The sequence below is a fragment of the Clarias gariepinus genome, chromosome 5, assembly GCF_024256425.1.
Source record: "Clarias gariepinus isolate MV-2021 ecotype Netherlands chromosome 5, CGAR_prim_01v2, whole genome shotgun sequence".
In the NCBI taxonomy this organism is placed as follows: Eukaryota; Metazoa; Chordata; class Actinopteri; order Siluriformes; family Clariidae; genus Clarias; species Clarias gariepinus.
In genome coordinates this window covers 35,687,396-35,706,457 of record NC_071104.1, presented here as the reverse complement: position 1 = coordinate 35,706,457, position 19,062 = coordinate 35,687,396, and the positions used below count along the sequence as shown (strand labels likewise).

General features: G+C 36.0%; 1 protein-coding gene across 1 annotated transcript; it reads left to right on the top strand.

The window, feature by feature from the left end:
• Window positions 1–2,246: 2,246 nt before the first annotated feature.
• si:dkey-10c21.1 (uncharacterized) lies at window positions 2,247–18,625 on the top strand. The gene is made up of 19 exons (XM_053496757.1): window positions 2,247–2,328; window positions 4,763–4,807; window positions 5,081–5,125; window positions 5,749–5,796; window positions 7,151–7,195; window positions 7,912–7,959; window positions 8,046–8,093; window positions 10,001–10,042; window positions 10,277–10,330; window positions 10,722–10,766; window positions 10,949–10,993; window positions 11,259–11,303; window positions 12,610–12,693; window positions 13,339–13,446; window positions 14,650–14,757; window positions 16,054–16,188; window positions 16,326–16,412; window positions 17,788–17,838; window positions 17,938–18,625. Exons 2-19 carry the CDS (start codon window positions 4,774–4,776, stop codon window positions 18,282–18,284), a joined length of 1,419 nt encoding a protein of 472 aa, XP_053352732.1. The 5' UTR covers window positions 2,247–2,328; window positions 4,763–4,773; the 3' UTR covers window positions 18,285–18,625.
• Window positions 18,626–19,062: the final 437 nt, after the last annotated feature.

Here is a 19,062-nt window from a genome sequence, read left to right as displayed (position 1 = left end):
TATATTTATTTTTGGAAAATTCTTTGAACCCGGAAAAAAAAATGATTTAACAGTGATGTAATTGTGGAAAAAGAGAATTAGAAGCTGTTTTAAAAACCTCTAATTCAATTTGAATTAAATTTTGGCAGACTTTCCGGCCACCAAAGCACCATGAGGATCAGTCTGGTAGAGGTTTTAGAGCACTGCTTTAATGGACAAACTTTCAAAAGACTTTTTAAATCTAGAAAAGAAAACTGAGCACAGTAACTGAGTTATGCTCACCTGAAGGCCAGCTAATGTCCGAAGATCTAAAAGAGTGCAATGAAGAAGTAAAGTTTCAACTCTTTCTGCAGCAGGCTTCTGAGAATCTCGGATGAAATCAACAAAGAATTAGAGATTTCCCTGACCTCAGAGCAGCTTAATGTGGCATGCAGTGCATGTGCAGTAGGTAGGGAAGGAGGGCAGTTTGAATCGTTATACAAAAACAACAACAACAACAACAACAACAACAACAACAACAACAAAAAACCCTAGGATATAAGGATATAAATGCTCGGGATATAAGCTATGATCCAAAGTTGTGGCCAATAGAATAAAAAGATAGTAAAGCAAGTAATTTATAAGACCTAGACATGCTGTCAATTTTGACATTTTGGAAGTGACTGGTTCTTTGGACCTGACAAAGGCTTTTGACCAGGTTGAGAAGAATTACCTCTAAAATGTTCTAGATATGTTTGACCTCAACCATGGGCTCATTGCCAAGATCAATGTTGTGTACAAAGATGTTGCAAGTATACAGAAAATCAATAGTGTACTTTGTAAAACTGTAAAGTGGGCAGAGGAGTCAGGTCAGGTTGCTCCATGTCTGGCATGTTCAATGCACTTTGCATTAAACCACTACGCTCTTTTATTGGTGGCATGTTTTTACCTGATTTTAATACACCTGCTGTATACCATCCATGCCTGCTTGATTGCTTCCTGAAGATTATGTACATAAATTTGACACAGAATGTGGCATTTCACTTAAGAATTAACATTTTCACACAGAGGTGGACACACTGGTTTCAGAAGCTAAAAATCCTGCCACATATTTTCCATTTATTAACTACTTGATTCAGATTTCGCCTAATTGATTGGGCTAATTGATTACTAATTACTAATTGATTCTTTAGTTAGTGACATCATCCGTTTTATACACAGAGAGAACTATAGCTTTGTTCAGATCGGTAAGTAGCTCCCTTGCGAAGTGGACTGCACAGGGTTTTCAACCATGTTTAGTAAGAATCTGAAACTGCTCTGGTTGAAGGGAACTGTGAACGGTGTGGTGAACAAGTGAAGGGTGGACATGCAAAATTTCCCGTCAGTCATTGTGCCTCGCTGGCGCATGGAAATATGTTGGAACATTGGGTTTGAATAGGAATTTATATATTGAATCATCATTATCGAGTGCGGCATAATATTAAAATGGCACTATAGGAATTTGTAGATGGCACACGGTGGCATAGTGGTTAGCACCTCAAGGGTGAGAGTACGAGTCCCGTCTTGGGGTCTGTGTGCATGAAGTTTGCATGTTCCTCCCGTGCATGGTGGGTTTCCTTCGGGTGCTCTGGTTTCTTCCCACAGTCCGAAGACATGCAGATTGGACTGATTGGCGTTTCCAAATTGCCGGTTGTGTGTGCGTCTGTGTGTGCATGTGTGGATTGGCACCCCGTAATTTAAGGGGAACCTACTATGAAAAATTTACTTTATTTAGTTGGGTCTCCAATGTGCACTTAAAAAACATAAGAAAATTTGTATTCCCCCAGAGCAGTAAAATTTGTTTTTATTTTTTTTGGAGTTTAGACACTAGTGTGTTTCTATTGAAGCCATGCATGGAAATGTGCCTGCGTGCATCTGCTTTGTGCTGTGTGTTTTACGTTTTTTTTATACACAGAAAGAGGATAAATCTTCAGGCAAGTAATTTTGAGAAAAAGCCAAAGTTTTTAATTCGAGCTCAAAGTCAAACATGTAATTTGTTAAATATATTGTTCTTTATGTGAATTTTTGTGAATACATACGCACAAATATTTACAGTACACACACATTGAATAACTAAGGAAAAGTGAAAACTGAAAAGTTCCTTTTAGAATTTGCTTGCAGGTTCAGTCATGTCGAAGTATATACTTTCTTTTTTTTTTTTTGGGAGTTCGAGTTCCTTGTAGCCACGGTAACAGAAGCAGTGCCGGGGTATAGGTCACAGACGTCACAGCTGCTTTGGCGGTGTGGGTGTGGTGTGGCTGAGCAGTAGCTCATTTACAGAGAAAGTGAAACAGTGCATTAGGAAGCGGTGTGAAACAGGGGAGCTTCAAGGTATGACAGAATGTTATCTGGGGCAATTTTAGCCGAAGGATTAACAGACACTGTTTGAAAGGCCGCAGAGACCTTTACTAATTGGTAGATAAGCGACTTTTAACTTAATTTAACAGGTTGTTATACTTTAGTTCTGCACATGTAGGATGCACAAGTTTCTGCCATGGGTCTGAATTGCAAACAAAAGCAGCGTAATATCCCACCAGAGAAGGGTTTTATCTTTTTTCATACAGCATATTACTATCATAAAGGAAGTGGGGTACTTTTCTGCTTCCACTTCTTCTTTTTATTTTAATGCTCATTACATGCTTTACAGTATTTCTGTTATTATTTTGCTACATTTGGTTTTATTCTCAAATAACTTGTATAAATTATTATACTAGATGATGCTTGCCTACTCAATAAATGTTATTATAAAGGTCTATATAAAGCAATAAATATATCTATTCAAAGGATGTGTTTAGGTGATACAAGCAAGATTTCTGACACTAGTGATTTTCTTCAGGATGATGCATGTAGACTTGTTCCCTTTTGATCATGATGAAAGTCTTTAATCGTACACTGGTGAATTACCAAACCAAGATTAACTATGGATGACAGTTCATTATTACATGGGTGAGAAATAGTGTGTGCATGTTTCCTGTCTCTGTGCTTCAACATTTCTCTACTCATAACAGTCTGAGCGGCATTGAACCAGTATGTTTAATGCAGTGTTAGCGTTGCAGTTCAGGTCACACCCATCCTTTCTCACATCCTTGAAGAAAACACAAACTCAGCAAACCGTTAGTTACATTTTGCACATTAAATTAATGCCCTTGTCATTGTTATAATAATAATAATATGAAAATTAAGGAATAAAATATAGAATAATAATAATTGTACTTTTTGAGCATTTTACCACAATCTGAGATTTTATACAATATTCAAACACTCAAATTTACGTAATTTAATTGGAGATAAATTTTTAGAAATGAGTCTCTCATTAACAAGAACAGCATGCATAAATGTAAACAGACAGTGTTCTAGATCCTGGGAATATTGTACAGACTAGACCTTGTCCAGATATGCCTTTCTTGTATGATCTAATTATATACATTAGTTCACAGATTCAGAAACAGAAGAGATGCCAAGACACACTAATAGAGGTGTTAACATTGTAATTTCTCTCACTTAAAAAAACGAACTGAATTTACTTGAATTATTAGTGAAACTTTTTGAATGAATTTGTACATATCAACTGGAACATCTGCAAGTACATTTAGGCCATTTTTTTTGCAGACGCTTTTATCCATAGCGACTTTTACAGAAACCTACTAGTAGTACTACTAATGAATGGAGAAAGCGCAGTTAAAGCTGGGAGATTCTACGTGCTGCATATTTTTGTGTTTGTTGCATCTAATTTCTGTAGTTTTATCGATAAAAATCTGCTTAGATCGACCGTACTACTTCCGGGTCCTAGTGCCGGTCACAGAACGACTCCCGACGGTCCTGGGGTGGAGGATACCCGACAATGGTAGTCCCTGATGAGCTCGGGGTCGAGGATAAACCGGGCCGGAATCCAAGATAGCTCTTCTCGGAAGCGGCGTTCACGCTCGGCCACGGTTATGGAGGCGCGTCCTAATTGCATGGGTTTCCCGGCTCCAGTGTCAACCACGGCAGGAGGTGGAGACCCGACATGTCCTTGGGTGGTGGAAGTGAAGGTGGTTGATGGACGTGGAGTAGTGTAGGCGAAGGTGGGTGTTGGCGGCAGGGTTCTCAGAGCTGGTTTTGGGTGAGAGAGGAGGTGCTGATCAATTCAGAGGGCGAGCTGAATGAGTCCCTCCAGTGTGGCGGGAAGCTCTCGTCCGGCTTGTTCATCTTTAATCCTGGAAGCCAACCCCTCGTAGTAGGATGTTCGGAGCGCGGCGTCTCCTCAGGAGGTCTGTACTGCGAGGGTGCGGAAGTCAGCGGTATAGCGGCTCACGGACAATCCACCCTGCTGCAGGTGGTACAGCTTTGTGTCGGTCTCCACCTCACCTGCAGGGTGTTCAAAGGTGAGTTTTAACTAGCGGGTGAATTCGTTGCATGAATGGGCGGTATCAGAATGGAAACGAAGGACTGCCATGGTCCACTCAGCTGCCTGCCCTGATAGCAACGAGACGAGGAGAGCAATGCGCAATCGATCAGTGGAGTATTTGGTAGCATTAAACTCAAACACCAGATCTAAAGCAGTTAGAAAAACACTGCATCTCCCGTCCGTGCCGTCCTATTTATCCGGTAAAGCAAGAAAAACATCAGGAGTTGGAGGGGGAGGAGACAGAGTTGCAAACCGCGCAGACGCAGCAAGTTGCGGGATACCTTTTCTTGATGTGTTCTTAATGGCCAGATCTGTACTTGCCTTAACCCCTAAGCTTTTCCTAGCCCAGTATTTGTGTTTATTTTAATTTTTTTGCAGGGAATTCAAGGATGCCACCAAAAAGAAGACAAGAGACTCATCGAGGTAAAATAAAGAAAGAAAGAAAGAAAGAAAGAAATAAAGCACTTGGGGCATTTTGATTAATAAATTAATCTCTTCCAATTGAAACATTTACAAAACACTCTTCTGGGAGACCTTTATCCTGTCAGACAGTTTATTAGTGTTTTTAGGTGTTTCAGAATTAGATTGGACAAAAATGCTTTAATTGTTTTATTATTATTATTATTATTATTATTATTATTATTATTATTATTATTACTATTAATATTATTATTATCATCATCAACATTTATGCAGTCAGATCCCATATGCCTCAAGGAAACAGAATAAAGACCAATACAGGTCAGTATTAAAAAAAAATTGTGTGTCTATTTTGCTACCAGTGGAATTGGTACACTGAGCAAAATGTATTGAACCATGAAGAAGGAGGTCTACCTCACAATTTAACATCAACTTAAGTCACCAGCTAGAGAATTAACACTTGGGAAAAGGACTGTCCAACAAGACAATAACCTCAAACATGTATTAAAGTTAAGTGTGGAACGGATTAGGAAGGCTAACTTGAAGCTTTTGGAGCCAAAAGAGAAAACCTAATAGAACACTATCAATACTGTTAAAAAAAAGTTGTCAGATATCCAACCAGAATTTTGCTAGCATTTTCTTGATGGCCACCAAAGCATCTGCTAAGTGTGGAAATTGAAAACAAATTTTAGGCCTGCTGCACGTGTATTTTTTACCCTGCATGCATACTACTCGTATTTCAGGACTTCGCTTGTTTATCAAGTTAAAATGTAAAAAAAAAATTGTTGTCCTCCAAAACACTCGCAGATGAAGTTAATCGCAGTTCCAGGTTTTACCTTTTAGCCTACTTCTATGTATCTTCTTTTATAAAGTAAACTATTATAAAGTTAACCACTAATGCCTATGACTATTTTTTTTAGATTTTGTAAATTTCTTTTAAATAGGGTTTAGGGGAAAAATGCATTGCAAAACAAGAACCCATCCTAATCCAGGTAAGAAGAATATTTTTAAGCTTTTAATTTTGTTTTCAGTTTAAAATCAATCTGTGGTCACTACTTTAGTTTTGGAGCAAATATATGAGTTATATTTGATTATTAAAAGCAATCAATTCCTGATACACACCAGGTGTAAGATATAAAAGGATAGTTACAGTATGGAGTGGATAATGGGGGTGATACAAATGCCTATGAATTTTCCTATTTCAAAAATGAATTCCAATGCCTGAACTAATAATCCCTGAAATTTACCATATAGTTGAGTTGGACATCTATGCCTATGTTGATATTAACAGCATGAAGTGACAGTTTTTTTTTTACTTTTTTTTTTTTGATGTGAGAAAGATCTGTTTTTTAGGACTGTCTGAACACACAAATCTGTTTTTCAGATAGGATCAGGGTCATGTTTGTATAGTGTCCCAGATGAGATACGGTATATCTGATACATTCTTGAATAAGAACAGTGATTTAGATTTAAATTGAGGCAATTTTTTGGCTTTGCGAATGAATAGGGTGATGACATCATCAGTCAGCAGAACCATGGCACAGGGATTTCAGAGCAGTGCTAGCTACTAAATAGCTGCTAAAACAGTAAAAGTGAGGCTTCTGGCTTTCTTTCTTCTGGACCTCAATAAGTACAGCTGACTAACTCCTTGCCATCTGCCAGTCTTGGGATTTAAATTTGTTGGGGAAATAATAATTCATAATTATTCAAATGTATATATGATGTGAAATCAGCCAGACATACGTAGTGCTAGGAAAATGTATCAAAATTCAATATATCTGCATACAAAGCGACATGAAATATATTGTTTGGTTTAACGATATGTATGGTGGTCTCATTACTTTGTCAGTTGCTTTTTTATTTTTGTTGTTATGATATAATAAAATAAAATTAAATAAATGAATATACATCTATATACATCCATTGACAGTGTTTTTCCTCACCTGTTGGATGCTTTGTTGCAGTTTTTATACAATAACAGTTACATTTAACTGTATTTTAGGTTTCTGTTTTAATGACAGATGCAAATTTCTTAACCTTAATTTATTTTAGGATTTAATAAATTTTATCCATATTATTTATAAAAATAAAAGAAAAAAAATGGTGAAATTGTTTTTGAATAAAAAAAAATTATTGTTGAATTGAATTGAATTGTTACATATGGAGTGTTTTTTTGGTCACATTGTTTACAAGTATTTCGCAGTCATACATTGTCGTCATTGAACTTTAAATTGTATTGTTTCTTTTGAATCGTGAGCACCGTATCGTGTATCAAATTATATTGAATCAAAAGCACATTGTCCCAATTATTGTAAAAGACGTATTTTAATAATTTTTTTAATGCAGGACCAAAAAGGGTACAGCCAACCCAAGGACAAAATCCTAATCCAGGTATTTAAATGAGTAAACTATCGCGCTCTCATATATTTTTTTTCTAATATTTAATTCTAATATATATTTTGCCTGTTAATGTACTGTAGAAATATTACACTTTTAAAAATAGCACAATAGATCATTGGAAAAATTGAGAATTTTACCAGCACATGGACAAGGAGTTCATACAGGTCTGGAGTTTATCCTCTCGGGGCAAGTCTACCCTTCCCGGGGATTTATGTGTGATTTAATGCTTTTAACTTAGAACGAGAATGCACACTTGACGAGTGGCGTGCGCTCTCTCAAGTTCACTGGCTTTTTAAGAAGACTTGGCTGGGTCTTTAGTCTTTGGGCCTAATGCATTTTTCGTTGCTGGCTAATGATTGCACGAAGTTTGCTGGTATTTGGGCCTTTAAATAACCACGCCGAAAGGGGCAGCGTGTTCGCTCTGATTTACGGCGCCGTCACCTGGCAACTGTGTGTCTGGATGAGCACGTCTCTCTGCCTGTTCAGCCTTCGGACCGGCCCGGTCTGAACAGGGCCGACTATTTTGTGTTTAATGACAACTGTATAGGTATGCAAGTCCATACTTCATGCCATCATCACACACATTACTTTTAGGATGTAGAAATACAATATAGGTGTTGGTGCTAATTAAATTTCTTTGTTTTGTCGAAGTGATCCTTTTCTCGCCATTAAAAATGTATGCTATTGTGTTTTTACTTTTGTCCAAGGATTTAGGGGAACTGTGCATCGCACATCAAGTGCACATTCTACTCCAGGTCAGAAAACTTTTATCTTCCTTAAGGTCTGAGCACAGTTAATTACTTTTTTTTACCTATAGCATGTGTTAACTCTATTGCCCAAGGTGTTAGACGAAACATCCATCACAAGAAGAGCACAAAACCTAATCCAGGTCTGATTTTTATTTCTTTATTACATAAATCTGAGGACATTGCATATTAATGTTCATTAATAAATGGTGTTTATATGAGGGCTGTACCTAAAGTAATGCAAAAGTGAGGATAACCTTTTCTTATTAACTGACATACAGTAGCTCAATGAAATTGCCCCTGCTGGTAGATTGCATGGTGTCATGCTGTGCTTAATGATGTCTATTGAGATAACACCACTGACAGCAATGTGCACAGAAGGATGGAAAAGTTGGGAGACAGACAACTGTGACAAAGGGGTTTTTAAAAAGGATTCGAGAGTTATCTAAAAAAAGAAGCAACTTCCGTTTCTAAAAAATATGTCCAACATAGAAGTGGCAAAACACGCATTTCCTCCAAACATCAGTCAATTCCCATAGAGCCCCATATTAAAATGCCAGAAATAAAAATTTTTGCAGCCTGGTACAAAAAAAACAAAATTAAATATTTACTACAGTGAGCTTTATTTGACTGTTGGTTGGTACCAATGATTGGAAGAAGTTTCAGACAACTCAACGGAACATTCTCTACAGTAATTATAACTATTTAAATCAACAAACCACATGAAATAGTGATTCTTTCTCCCATGCCAGACAAGGCTCTGATTATTGTAAAACTCTGTTACCACTTGGAGCAAAACACACAACCATGACAAGCTGTTCAAAAAGAGAAAAGAGAGCGGGTTTATTTACAGAAGAGAGAGTTTATTTACAGGCTTTTAGTTACGTCCAAAAACAGAATCCTTGAGTAAATTTCTCTAGTAGTGCTGTTATTTATGACACTGAATAAACATTACTGTGTATATATTCATTGTCATAGATAACAGGACTATTTAAATAATTAAACTCACCTGATCTTACAGACATAGAACCTGTCTAAGTTCAAGAAGCATGGCCTGTAGGCAAGACCTGAGTCAGAGTTACCAGATAGTCAATAATCATGCTGTGATCCAAGAAAAATAGTGGATAATGGATTTATTTATTCATTACATTGAAAATGTTAATGCAGTGCCTTTAAAACTGAGTTTGCAATGTTTATAATTACCGTACATCCACCAAACAAACTACAATTGGACTCCAACTATTTAAATCATGAACTTAATTGTTATGCCTGCATATACACTGTGCAGCATTATCTAGCTACTGTAGAAGCCGACAGCGGCTGACTTATGAGATATCAGTACAGGTGGATTGACTCGTTTACTACAAATTCAGGGTCCGTTTTGCTTGACATAGATGATGACAGAGTACTGTATGTATAAAATCAATAATCAGCCTGATTACAATTCAGCCCCACGCTTTAAACTATAACATATATACAGTATATGTGCTTATATAGAAGCCTTTGTGGAGTCTGTATCTGGGTTTTCGGACATGTCAGGTAGAACAAAAGAATATATTTTTTTACAATCCTGATAGGCCTACGCTATGTTTATTAAAAATCACCAAAACAAATAAAGGTTAAATTGCTCTGAGATTTAAGGGCTACATACATACAAAAAAAAAAAAAAACCTCCACAAACAGGAAGGGGTTGTGGTCCGGAAAAAGAGCGGCAAAAAGGTGATACTGATTGCAAGAAGTTGGTGATCTAAAAATAAACAAAGAAAGCATGGCGCAGTGGTTTGGCACTCATCCAGGGTGTATGTACACTGTCTCATTCCTCGAGTCCTTGGTGTAGGCTCCAGGCCTCACATGACTCTGTACAGCATAAGTAGTGTAAAGAGTGAGTGAGAGAGTGAGTAAGTGAGTGAGTGAGTGAGTGAGTAAGGGAGTGAGAGCGCATGGAATTCGTTAATGACAGAAATCTAACAAGAAAAAAAATAGAAAATCATGACAACTGCCAGATGTGATGTTAACATTATTGATATTTTTAATATTGCCTTTTTTAAAGTCAATGCAAGGAAAGGACCAAGCCATAAAGGAAATAATAAAGGTATTCTATTTATTATTATTATTATTATTATTATTATTATTTTTATGAAGTGAAGGTATACAGTAAAGGTTTTTAAACCTGGCATCCATAAGGGTAATAAATATTTAACTGAATGTACAGTATCACTTGAAATAGGCCAGACATGTGTAAAGCCATGATTAATGTAAAAGACTTCTATATATACACACTATATGAGGTTACCATGTTTAATACTTTCCATTTTTTTTTGGCAAGTCAATGCAGGAAAAGGAGGGGTGTTGCCAAACCAAAGAAGAAATCATAATCCAGGTTTCTTTCTTTTTTTTTATTGTTGTCATAGTGTTGTTAAGTGTAGTTATAGTCGTACCACAATTTTTAGAGTATTTGGTACATGATTTGTAACATGATTTGTAAATTTTGTTAGACCTGGCATCCGAGAGTGTGCTTGACTGGCTTTACAACACAGTCTGGGGATTTACAGTTTGACAAATCATAAATGTTATTATATTTATATATTACTTGAAATGGCCAGACATGTATAAAGCCCTGATTATATTTATAATAATCAATATATATCAATATAATAATAATAATAATAATATATATATATATATATATATATATATATATATATATATATATATATATATATATATAATGTTAAGTTTTTAATACTTGTCTTTTTTTTTTGTCAACTCAGGGAAAGGAGGGGTGCAACCAAAGCAAAGAAGAACTCAAAATCCAGGTTTTTACTTAAAAAAAAAAAAAAATAGTGTATTTATAGAGGTACCAAGTGAGTGAGTGAGTAAGCATAGTGAGTGCATGTAATTTATAAATGATAGAAACCTACTGTAAATAGAGAATCGTGGCAACCTCTTGATACTGTATTTGTGATGATAACACTTTTAACAGTTGCGTTTTTATAAGTCAATGCAGGGAAAGGACGAAGCCAAAGAAGAAATCATAATTCAGGTATTTATTATATTTTTAATTTACTTTTATCACTTATAGAGGTATTTGGTACATAATTTTAACACATAGTTGAGTTAGAATTTGGTTTTTGAGACCTGGCATCCCTGAGTGGGAGCTTCACAAATTGTGATGAACTATAAGTATTTAAATAAGTATAACACTTGAAATAAACTTAACATTTCTAGAGCCCTATAATTATTGTAAAATACACCTAGATATATGTGATGTTAATATTTTTAATACTTGCTTTTTTTTGTCAATTCAGGGAAAGGAGGGGTGCGACCAAAGCAAAGAAGAACTCAAAATCCAGGTATTTTTTTTTCATGGGTGTAGCAATAAAGATAGCAAGCTGTCACATCATTTGTACATTTAAAGTGTATCTTCTCATGTATAATAAATCTAAAAAATTACAATAACAATTTAATAAAGTATAGTGCATTGTTAGTAGAATTGAGAATGGCACCAAAACTTAGAAAAGTATGGACCTTTTAGTTTTTAAAAAACAAAAAGTTATTATTCATTGATCATTCAAATCAAATCAAAATTGTCTTAAATTTGGTGTTTTAGTGAGCTAATGTGGATGTTTTTTGATTTAAATTTGCACTAATGCAAACCTGATACCGCAAAAAAACTGCATAGATATTATTACACAACCTGCCCCAAAATTTGCCACTTCAAAAGGGTCAAATTATTGTTTTTTTTTTTTTATCAAGCAAAGGAAACAACTAAAGAGGATTTGAAATTACTGGAACTGAGTTAAGAACCCATCAACATAATGTCAAAACCTGGAATAAAAGTGCTGACCCGTCAACTTGGGGGAAATGGGGGGAAAAAAATCATGAATGGAGATCAATTAAACACTTGTTGAAGTTGCATGGTACAAAACTCAACCAGAGCTTAATAAGAAAACAACTGAGACTCATAAAAAATAAAAAAAAAGCTTCAATTTGCCTTGACCCTATTCCAGGGCGACGGAAACGTCAGTGTAAGAAGGGAACTGATCTGGGGTTCCTTCAGTTGCTCAGGTCTAGACTTAGCGATGTTACAGTATGGGGCAATTAAATGATGTTAGCTGACGACCTCAATGCACTCAATGACCAGGTTATCACATCTATGGAGTTTTTCTAAAATTGCGGGCTCGAATTGTAAAAGAGTCTGTCTAAGACCACAAGGAATCATTTTCACACATGATGGTCAGGGTCATCATTTTATGTGGAACAAGTAATTTCTGAGACCTTTTTCGCTAAACAAATGAACAAAAACAACAACAAAAAAAAAACATTTTCAGTTTGAAATCTATGGCCATCATTTTAGTTCCAAAGTAAATATTCAAAAACCGTGGGAATGTACAGAAACAGTTTTGGTATAAGATATATTGGGGTGGATAATATATTTGAAGCAGAAATGCATATGGACCATATGTTGTATAATTATTGACATTTAGCTTTCTTAAATTGGATTCTTAAAAGTTAAAAGGTATCTTTTTGTTTCGACTTTGCAACTCAGAGGTAATCAAGACATCATAGAATGTAACTATTAAAATTCCACCATGAAAGTTAATTAATTCAGTTAATACTAGCATGGCTTTAATGTTTGCATTCTTTTTTTTCATGCAGCACACAGTCAGTTGATGGACAAAAGGAGAAAACCTGCTCAGGCATTAAAGATCCCTGTGACACCAGTGAGGAAAACCATGTCAGGTCAACTGATTCTCTTCATCCATATATTAACTGTTTGGCTGCAAAATGCTATAACATTATAACACTCACAGACCGGCCCGTCTGGCACCAACAACCGTGCCATGCTCAAAATTGCTTAAATCACCTTTCATTCCCATTCTGACATTCAGTTTGGAGTTCAGGAGATTGTCTTGAGCAGGACCACACCCCTAAATGCATTGAAGCAACTGCCATGTGATTGGTTGATTAGATAATTGCATTAATGAGAAATTAAACAGGTGTTTCTAATAATCCTTTAGGTGAGTGTAGTGTCAGATGTATTAATAAGGTTTACAAGAAACGTTAAGTAGAGTGAGCAAATAGGGATTTACACTTGTGCGTGTGTGTGTGTGTGTGGATGGTTTGCGCCATCCTAATGTTCTGTTGTGCTGGCAGTCTTCTGTAAATGTCAAACAGATTTACGTCTTCTTTCATCACAAGTCATCCAAAAATCATTAGATATGTTTGAGCAACACTCTCAGTCAATAACTGACAAATTAAATAACAATAAAAAAATGGTTTACTAACTTTACTACCTTTTTTTTTTTTTTTTTTACCAATTGCTGCTGTTATATTAGTCGTATTATTAAGTCTTATGTCTCTTTTGTAATTAATTCCTTTCTGCAGTGGTGGAGATAATGAAACAGAAACTAAAAGGTAATAAAAAGCTTATAGTTCGTCCCAAAGTCCAAAGGAAAATTAAACCTTCTGCGTCCAGTCTTCCTGGTCATAGAGGTAAGTTACTGATTAACTTGTGATAAGTTTGCATGTTGACTATCAATAAGTATTTACTCCCTTCCTGATTGTCTTTGCATATTTGTCACACATGAATGATTGAGATCATTAAAAACATTTTATATTAAACGAAAATAACACCAATAACACAACATGCAGCTTTTAAAATTATATTTCGTTTATTGAGGGAAAAAAGCTGTGAATACTTTTATACAGCACTATATTATTATAATGCACTGGTTCCATCCTCTATGATTACAGCACACACTGTGGTGGCCAGTTCATATGTAAAAATGCTCCCAGAAACACTGACATTCCCATGCCATTCAGTCATCGTATGACCTTTTTCTATTTTTCCAAAGCTAAATCTTTATTCCCCTTTAGCAATTTAAAGCCATTTTTTTTTCTGATCAGTCCCACTAACAAGTGGTTTTCTTTTAAACACACAGCTGTTTAGTCCCAATCCTGTGAGTTCTCATCACATTGTGTGTGTATGCAAAATAATTATAAAAGAATTATTTTGTGCAAAATAATTATAAAATAATATTTCTGTTTTTTAAAGTTCTGTTTTTTAAAGTTCTGTTTTTTAAGAACGAGGTTAATTCAGAGACACAGGGCATGTTTACTCAGAGTTATGTTCTGTTAAGACAGAGTTATGGCAGGTTGACGAAAAGTTATGATATGTTGACCCACAGTAATGCCCCGGTGACCCAGCGTTATGCACCCTGTGACCCAGCGTTATGCCCCCTGTGACCCAGAGTTATGCCCTGTTGAATAATGTTTGTACAGTCATGCACTGCACTGTCATAGTCAGGCCTTGCACTATCCCTGCCAAAGCCACTGACTCAGAGGAGATCCTGCTGGCACCAACTGCTGGCTCTGGAGGGAACAGTGCCTTTGCAGTGCTGATGTTTTTTCTCTCACTGTGTCTTAGCTTTCATTTCACAGGTGTTCCCAGTTGAGGGTTGATTTGTCTCTTTTTTTGAGTTTCTAGAATTCCTCGGTCAGTTTGGTTTCCCGGTTGTTGCCCATGTTTATGTTGCTGTTAAATTAAGTTGTAGGTTTGAGCTATTCTGATTCAAGAATTCATGTGTTGTGGTATAAAAAGCAAACAAGGGGGGAAAAAAGGGAACAAATAAAAGTGTTAATTTTAAATGTGCAACATTTCAATGGTTTTCAAATAAACTTTTTTTCTTTATGCAGTGGTGGAGTTACTGAAAAAGAAGCTGAAATCGAATCGAGAGCTGACGGTTCGTCCCAGAGTCCAAAGAACAATTACACCTGCTGTGACTCTCCATCCTGTTCCTGTGGGTCAGTTGCTATTAAATATGAAATATTATGTAACAAGTCTGCAGTATATTAAAGTCATATTTACAAGTTGTAAAAAACATGGAGGCTTCATTCGTGAAAAAGGGATTAATCCAAAACAGAGGTGGACACTACTGTATGTCACACAACATTACATTTCTTACTACGCCTGGTAATATTAATAAATATGCTTTTTTTAAATATCCTTTAATAAGGTTACTTTAAATATATCTTATGGCACTAGACTGACTGTTTCCTTGCTTGTATGATTCTGGGTTTATTACCATGTTTTACAGCTGCATTTGTTTATAGTTGCATTTACTGTTCATTATTTCTGATATAATAGCAGGCAAATTGACTCACTGCACCTTCAGATATGTGACATAAGAAAGAGCCACTAGATGAAGCTGTTCTACGTGTGATGTCATTCATTTGCTGTATATCTACAGGACTGTTATTCTCCCCAAGTTGTCAGGCATTAAAACTAAGTCTTATAAAACTAATGCTGTCTCAAAGATGCTTTACAAATGCAGTTCAGTAATTAATGCATCAATGTTTTATTACATCCTAATAGCTAGTGTTACAAGTTTTTTTAGTTTGTAAATATTATTTTGCAAATAAGCATCAGAAATGAAGGCATTGGTGGCTCAGTGGTAGGTGTTTTGCCGACCATGCAGAAGGCCTGGCTTCGATTCCCACCCAATGTCACACGAGATTTTTGGGGTTTTTGTTCCATCTCATTCTGGAGTATGAGCACGGCTGTGATGCTGTTAAAGGTCGCAGGCCAAGAACCGAAGGCATCACACCTGTGCTGATATTCAGCACGACAGCACAACCTTTTGTGTAATATTCCACGTTAGAATATCAGATCCATGATCAACTGGTGTTCCAGGGTTAAATCCCACATAGCATTAGTGTTCTACGGTGTCCAGAAGTAGTACCCTTGATTAGAGGTTACAGAGAGTTTTGGGTCTTTAGCCTTGTGTTAGAAGCTAGTTAGCTTTGTAGCTCGCCTTTTGCGTAAATAAAACAACATAGAGGCAATTTAAAGTAAGTAGACAAAGTGTTGTTTAAAATGACATAACAGTATCATATGTGTTTTCTTGGTAAAACGCGTGCTAAAAAAACATTTGACTGGTTTTGTAGGTTTGGTGTGTACTGTAGCTGCTGTTTCTGTTTCTTGGACAGAACTAACTGTTGTATAATGTAACAATAATATTACTTATGAACAGCAGCCTGCAGTAATCCGGAGTTAACCAGAATTTATTACCAGTCATAATTTTTTATTGCTTTGTGTAGCTACAGTAGCTACTGTCCATGCTCATACCCCTGCAAGAACAGTTTCCTACAAACCACACTATCGAGTGCATCATGACTATGGACACATGACCCCATGTCCCAGCCAACGAGCGCCCATTGACTCTGCAGCCTCTGGTAAACATCATACTAAGTATTTTTAATCAGTTTGAAATATTATCATGTTATATAAATCAGTAACCGAAGCCTTCCCATGACCACCTAATGTTTTCTGTGTCCATGTTTTCTACTCTCCTTGCTCATACCTGTGTAAGAATACCCACAATATCGAGTGCATCATGACCATGGACACATGGCTCCACATCCCAGCCAACAAGCACCCAGTTACTCTGCGGCCTCTGGTAAATATCATACTTAATATACAAAACTGCTTTAAATATCTATTATGTTATATAAATCAGCATTCCCATCATGTTTATCTCACATGACCACCATCATGTTTTGAGTTGTTTTTGAGTCACATCTTGATGCATGAGTACAGTGGGCACCCAGGTAGACATTACACCATATCCATAGCTCAGATGTCTCAGCAAAAGCTGTTGACATGACAAACTCTGGAAATCTGGAAGAGTGGTGAGCCACATTAAAATGCCATTTGGAGTTTGCCAAATGATGCAGCAAATCAGTCGTCTGGCCTGATGAGAACAAAACTGAACTTTTTGTTTCCGGACACAGCTGCACATTTGGTACATTAGAAACCAGACCCTGCTCATGAGCCTGAAAACATTGTAAAGGATGTGGTGGTGACATTTGGTTGAGTGTTTCCCATCGCCTTTTCGATATTATTGTCTTACTGACTTTTGGTAGATTTATACTATATGACCAAAAGTATGTGGGAACCTGACTGATACACCTGTATATTTTGTTTTTACCAAACTTTTTTTTTTTCTAGAACAGATTTTTCCCCCTTCCTCCAATGTCTCTTTAGGGGCTCTGTGTCAGATCAATCCCCGCTATCTGATATTGCCCGCATGAGGATGGGTTTCCTGTTGAGTTTGGTTTCTATCAAGATTTCTTTCTATTGCCATCTCAGGGAGCTTTTCAGAATCAGAAAGAGTTTTATTTCCCATCATCAAGAGTTTCTTTCCCATCATCCTTCTCAGGTTGTTAAACTCATAAACAAAGTAAAGCTGCTTTGCAAGAGCGACCACAGTGAGATGGTCAGGTGTCCACATACTCTTTAACATATAGATAATCTACAGATAAAACTGTGGTTTAGGAAAGATAACAGAGATAGAGATGATAAGGGAAATTATCTATGGACAAGTGTGTCTCTGTTGGGGGCTGGTTTTCTTCAGGAGAATTAATGAAGTTCAAATTCAAATTTTATTTGTCACATACACAGTCATACACAGTACAATATGCAGTGAAATGCTTATACGACCACCCGTGACTTTAAACATAAAAGCTTATAAATAAGAAATAAATATGAATAAAAAGAAATACTATAGAAAATAAAATTTCATTAGGATAAAAATAAAAATATTATGTACAAATAAAAACATTCTGTATAGCAAAATAGCAACTACAATATGGCAAAAAATAGGAATTATATTTTTTAATATCAATTTAGATAGACGGGGGGGAGGGGGGTGCAAATATGCATGAAAAGTAACTTGTGTGCAATGATCCAGAAATGAAATATATAAATGTGGAAGTGTGCATGAATGTGTCCATAAGTGTCCATGAATGTACTTGATTTTATCTGTTTTACAGCTCCAAGCCATAACATAGATGACACTCAAACTGGTGATGAGAATATTGCAGGTAGATGTAGTAAATACCTATGAATGAAAAATAACACAAACCTGATCACATCTTGTGCTCAAATGCTTTCACTTCTGTTGTTCACTTCAAACCTTTTAGAAACCACAGATGAAAACCTGCTGTTTTTAAAGAACTACAAAGCTGTCTTAATCAGTAAAGTTAAAAATGTAGACGGAATCCTAGACTACCTCGAGCTTTCCAGTGGAAAAACAGCAATCGTGAGAGCACAGCCAACGGACCAGGCCAAGATGAGGAAACTTCTGGAGTTTACAACCAGCAAACGTGCTGCAGAGAATCTGCTAACAATTTTGTGTGAACAAGAAGGTGATGTCATTGATGATCTTAATGATACCAGTGATGCTGAAGATGATGCTGAAGATGGTGGTGGAGATGATGCTGAAGATGATGCTGAGAATGATCCTGAGCATGATAATATAGAGCAGTAATATGGATGAGAAATTCTTGAAACGTATATAACGTAAATGAGAATAATTTTTTTTATTTACTTTGTGATAAACAGCTATATGTGTTATACCCTATTATAATCACAATTTGCTTATAGTTTCTATACATAATTTTGATTATTATAAGTAGATGTATAGATACATTAGATAGATTAGACTGGGATGGTAAAATAGCCATCCCTTTGATTAAAAAAAAATAAATAAATCATGATTTATAAAGAAAAAAAAACCTCTACTGTTTGTTTATTATTTTTTTTACATCATTTACATCCTTAAAAACATTTCTTGTAATAAAAAGCTACAACTATTTTAAATGTTTTTTCCTCCAATGAATAACTAAAGCTCAAACAATTTTCATGCAATATTGATGATTTTTAGAATCTTCTGACCAACAGGTTCCCAGCTCTGGCCCTGGAGCACCCAGTGCCCTGTAAATATTACTGTTAATTTGCAGGTGATTATTTAAACACTTAAACATGCAGAACATCAGGGGAATTCTATAAATCCTTTGGTTTATCACTAGGGGGCAATGGCAGCTCAAGAATCATGGGGTAGGCCTGTAGAGATATTACTTGGAAGCGAACATGGACAAACAATTCTAGCATTAAAAAAAGATTGGCTGGGGTAGAATTACACACATGGGCAACTGTTAATGCTCTGACAGTGCAGGTGACCACAGATAATAAACTGGAGTCAGATGTCAGATGCTCAAACTTCTGACACAAAATAAATATATAAATCTACCTTAATATTTAAATTC

Bases quoted from the DNA above. Each gene is read 5' to 3' on its own strand.
- si:dkey-10c21.1 (XM_053496757.1), top strand. From the start codon at position 4,774: ATGCCACCAAAAAGAAGACAAGAGACTCATCGAG. The intron at 10,994-11,258 runs GTATTTATTATA...TTGTCAATTCAG, and splicing joins AAGAAGAAATCATAATTCAG to GGAAAGGAGGGGTGCGACCA. The intron at 16,413-17,787 runs GTAAATATCATA...TCTGTTTTACAG, and splicing joins CAGTTACTCTGCGGCCTCTG to CTCCAAGCCATAACATAGAT.